Genomic DNA, 4,913 nt, shown 5'->3' with positions numbered 1-4,913 from the left:
ACTTTATTTGCACAGTCAACCCCTGAAAAATGACCCATACATTATTTAGTAGCATTAAGGCTCGGCAATTTGTTGTGGTTTGACATCGGCGCTGTTAGGGCTCCCTTCTTTTGACGTCATGGAATGCTTGTCACAGGCAAGTCCTCGACTTACGGCCGCGATGGGGAGGAGAACATCCATCACTAAGCAATGCGGCCGTTTAAATCATTCGCGCCTGTTTGTTCGGGTTTTTTTTTTTTTTATTTGCCACGGTCGTTAAGCAAATCACACGGCCGTTTCAGCAAATCCGGCTCCTCCCCAGGACTTTGCTTCCCGGGAAGCCGTTCCCGGGAAGATTGCAAATGGTGTGATTCTGCAACCGTCATAAATACAGGCCGAGCGCCCAAATGTTGATCAGGGGATGCCGCCGCCATTTCAACAGTCACTAAACGGACGGTCGTAAGTTGAGGGCTACCTGTAACCGTCAACCGACCTAAGAGAGAAACTGCCAGCGACGGAATGGACGCCAGCCAAACACTGAAGATTTTTGTGAAAGGAAGTGAGGGGTTCGTAGGTCCAGGATGAGGGTCAGATCTGCCATCTTCAGCTTTGCGTTTTGCTGGCATCCTGTCATAGATCGTTGGGGTGGGGGAAGAGGAAGGGGGCAATTGGCGTGTGGAGAGTAGAAATGAGAAGGAGGGGGGGTGACAGGCTTGACGGAAACCAGAGGTGTGAGAACCAGCCTATTCCAGTCTTCAAGGACGCCTAGCCTGGGAAAAGGATGCGAACTGCACCAAACATCCAAGCTGTTTCCCAAAACACCTACATGGCACACCATTGGACAGAGACAGGCTTGTCAAGGGGGAAGGTCTGGGGAGAAGGGGAAAAATCTGTAATGCTTTGCGCGGGAACCCTTAGATCTACCCTTCCTTTTGCTGCAACCACTTAGTAAAAGAACCCATTACGTTACTCCAATGGAGCAACTTTCTGTCCTAAGGAGGAGAGCTGGAGCAGGCCTACAAGGAGATGAGAGGATTGGCAAAGGGGTAGGAAGGAGGAGAAACAGCAACAGCAATACATTTTGAAGGCACGAAGTTCTTCTACAAAACTATAAAAAGGAGATTTAAAAAGTTCACGGGAGGAAAGAAAGGGTTGTAGTTTGGGATGGAGACTCCAAATCTAGAGGCACTCCATACCTCCCGTTAACAATTGCCGGAAATGTCACATGGAGAAATACTATTGGGATTGGTGTCTGGAGGATGGGCTTCCTAGAGGACCTTCACTGATAGATCACAGGTTGTTCTGCTCTGAACTAGGTGGATCTGTATTCCCCTACTCCTATCCCAAGGCAGTGGGTCAACCATTAAGATCTAAAGATGAATCCCAACTGGAGATCACAGAAGGACTACTTGATCTTAAACTCATAGACCAGCAGGAGATATCGTGATACGGAGGACCACCATCCTGGTTTATACAGAATTGGCTTAAATTTGCACTCGCTTCTGAATAGCAATAGCACTAGCGCTTAGACTTATATACCGCTGCACAGTGCTTTTACAGCCCTCTCTAAGCGGTTTACAGAGTCAGCCTCTCGCCCCCAACCATCTGGGTCCTCATTTTACCCACCTCGGAAGGATGGAAGGCTGAGTCAACCTTGAGCCTGGTGAGATTCGATCTGCCAAATTGCAGGCAGCCGGTGATCAGCAGAAGGAGCCTGCAGTACTGCACTCTAACCACTTGCGCCACCGCGGCTCATTGAGAATGCTCTCTGGGACCTCAAAAGTCTATGGTTAATTTGTATGCAAATGTACAAAGATTTAAGTTGGTCTAGGAGACCTCCAACTCTGCTCTTCTGTTAAATATCTTGGTAGAAAGAGACAGGCCCACTCTGCCTACAGTGCTAGTTTCTTTGATGGGCTGGGAGAGAAACGAGAAGATCATCATCGTCCTTGGAAGTAGGTTTGTTCTGTTGTTCCAAAGGTAGCTTCTACAGGGCCCCTCAAACCCTTGTTTGAGATGTTTTGTACCCCTCGGGCAAGATGAGAGTAACTGGGATAAGGGTTCCTCTTGGGGAAGGGAAATTTTTCACCTCTTTGTTTCCGAACCGTGGGGACACCAAGTCAGCCAAGAAACGGAGGTTGAACTGCCGGCTGACGCAGTAGACAAGATTTCCAACCACGGCGCACTGGAAGCAAGATGGGAAGGGCATTGGGTGGGTGGCACACTCATACCATAGCTTGGCCCTGGCACTACAGCGATAGACACTGATGCCCATCCTCTGGTTGAGGTCAAAGCGGTAGATGAAGCCGTTGACGGTCACCATCTCGGTTGTCCTGTCCTGGCTTCCTCCAGTGAGGCGGACTTTCCAGGTGTCCGTCCGTCCGACGTAACTAAGCAGCATGTATCTCAAGGTGCCGCCTGTCACACAGATCTCCCCGTCGCAGACAGTGGCAGTGTGGGCCACGGCGAAGGTGTCGTTGGGTAGAGGGGCAGCAAACGTCCATCGATCCAGACGTGGGTCATATCGTTCGACTGTGTAGAGGCATTCTCCACCGATGGCGTAGAGGCAACCATCCAGGGCCACCAGCTTACAGTGGGGTCTAGCTTGGTTGAGTGGACAGATCTCCTGCCAGATGTCGGTCAAGGGGTTGTAGCAGAAGACACGGTTGGATGGTTTCTGATACCTTCCACGCCCTTCGCAGCCAGCTACTACAAAGAGGTAGTTGAACATGCTGCAGATGGCGCAACCCCTGGAGATGGCTTCCACAGGGATGTGGGTTAATGGATGCCAAGCGTCCTTCTGATCATCGTAGTAAGAGAGTCCACTTGTGTGGCAACCAACATCTGCCACAGTCAAGTATTTCTTGCCTCTCATCCTCTTCTCTAGGATCAAGTCTCTCTCTGCAGCGTTGAGTTGGCGGTAGATGGCCTGGGTCTTCAGCACTTGGAGATAGTTGTCACTCATGACCTTGTAGACCGCTTCCTGTAGATCCTTAAGCTTCTGCTTCTTGGCCATGCACAAGACCTGGTAGCAGTTCCCCAGATCTAAGTGCACATCGAGAGAGGTGTCTGAGCTCAGTGGGACATGGAAAAATTTAGCACCAGCCACAAGCTCCACCGATGGCTCTTCTCTTCCACTGCTGGGGAGATTTTGCATGGACCTCACCAGAGATGAAGTAGAATCCAAGCAAAGAGGAGCTGGAAGTGAGGTGTGGCCAGCTGAGGGTCCAATTGCTGGAGAACCAAAACCTTCCATCGGCACCTGTAACTCTGGATTATCTACAATTCTTTGGAAGCTCTCTTTCCGGATGAAGCTATATCTAGCCAACAGACGTTTCGAGGAGTTGTTGTCTTCTTCAACAACGACTGCTTTTCTTTGGTCCTTAGATTGGGTGTCTTTTGTAGGACTGAGGAGAACATGAGAAGATGTGTCTGGGACCTTCTCCAAAACAAGCTTGTTGACTTCATCTTTGGTCGCCGATGAGCGGACAGGTTCCTCCGCCTCACATTTCTTGGATGCATTAAGGATGTTGACAGTTGAGAGGTTGCAGGATCGTTGGAGATCTAAGTTGGTCCCAAAGGTGGTTTCATTAGTGACGGATTGAGAAGTAGACTGAACATAGTAGTCGTAGACTTTGCCTCTCAGTTGAGTGTTTCCGGCTTTCCCGGAACGTCGCTTCTCTTGGATGAAGTTCTCCTCCACCTCCACCTTGGCCACCGAGGAGAATGCATAGGCCAGGTGAGATTGCACGTGGCTGTGGTTGATGGCCAAGCCCATATCACTGGTGGCATAGAAGGACTGGATCTTCTCGGGGCCAAACCACCTCTCCACAATATGGGGATCTTTTCCCAGCTGCTGATTTCCTCCTCTTTTCAAACCGTCTGCGGGATGGACATCTTTCTCCACCGGCTTAGCACAGCTAGAGTCAGCTTCAGCAGGATCAACAGCCCAGCCAAGGATGTTACTGGGTTCCCTCTCTTGGTTGAGTAGACCTACAGCAGCTTGGGAATGACCTCCTAAATTGTCCGAACCGGCCCCAGTTTTGCTAGTGGAGTTCTGGATGGTGCAGTAGGTGTCCCCAGCCTCGTCTTCTGACCTCCACCCTTTTTCCACCCCGGATTCCGGATGGCTCACTTCCCCTGCCTTTTGTTTTTCTTCTGCCTCGGTTTCTCTTGTGTCGGGCAGCTCTCTGCCAGCAGGGATCCGAGCCTGCCCACACTCTTCCGCTACTCCGCCACATCTACCCACCTGTGTCAGCTGATTGGTCCCTGGGTGGCATGGCTCCGTCTCCCTGCCCCGGCCTCCTCTGTGCCTCAGCGCCGCTGGCTTGTTTTCCACCCGGCTGCAAACCTGCCATTCTCTTTGCTCTGCCCCGGCGACGTTGGCATCGGCAGCCCCGGCTGGGGTGCTGCCAGAAGGTACTCGAGACTTCAAATACCGGTAGGCCAACATCAGCAAGAGCAAAGCCGTGGCCGAGAGGGCCAGTCGGCCGGCTAGAGGTATTTCCGACGGCTGGACCCCGCTTCCTTCGGCACGGTGGGGCATTTTTCCATACCAGGCTGGCATTCAAGAATGCGGTTAATAATTGCCAAGGAACGGCTCCGAAGGGATTAGGGCGGGTTCTCTCCCTTCTCTGCAAGGTGACTCTAACCTGCCGACTGACAGGGAAGAGATTATTGTCCAGCTGCTCGCTCGGCGTGCCAGGTGTCTGTTTACTATAGGTTTGCATATTTGAGGAAGGTGGGCTGGGCCGGAGGCAGGTAAGACAAACCGGAAAGCGAAATAGCGAAAAAAAAAAAGAGAGAGAAGCCGAAAACTCTGCTAAACGCTAAACGTTATTTTAAGCTTTCATACTGTAAACGAGAGAGCTTTTGAAGACAGCAAGGAAATAAATAGATTTAAAAAAACAACTTACCTTAAAGTAAGGTAAGTA

At 50.9% G+C, this 4,913-nt stretch overlaps 1 protein-coding gene across 1 annotated transcript; it reads right to left on the bottom strand.

Annotated features, from left to right (window-relative positions):
- Nucleotides 1-1,978: 1,978 nt before the first annotated feature.
- On the bottom strand, nucleotides 1,979-4,546 carry KLHDC7A (kelch domain containing 7A). Its single transcript, XM_070956214.1, has one exon. The coding sequence runs from the start codon at nucleotides 4,544-4,546 to the stop codon at nucleotides 1,979-1,981; it is 2,568 nt and encodes an 855-aa protein (XP_070812315.1).
- Nucleotides 4,547-4,913: the final 367 nt, after the last annotated feature.

This window comes from Pituophis catenifer, unplaced genomic scaffold (genome assembly GCF_029215685.1).
Source record: "Pituophis catenifer annectens isolate HBS135680 unplaced genomic scaffold, rPitCat1.0.hap2 SCAF_18, whole genome shotgun sequence".
NCBI classification, from domain to species: domain Eukaryota; kingdom Metazoa; phylum Chordata; class Lepidosauria; order Squamata; family Colubridae; genus Pituophis; species Pituophis catenifer.
The sequence above is the reverse complement of the archived record's forward strand: the minus strand, read 5'-3'. Positions and strand labels throughout refer to the sequence as shown.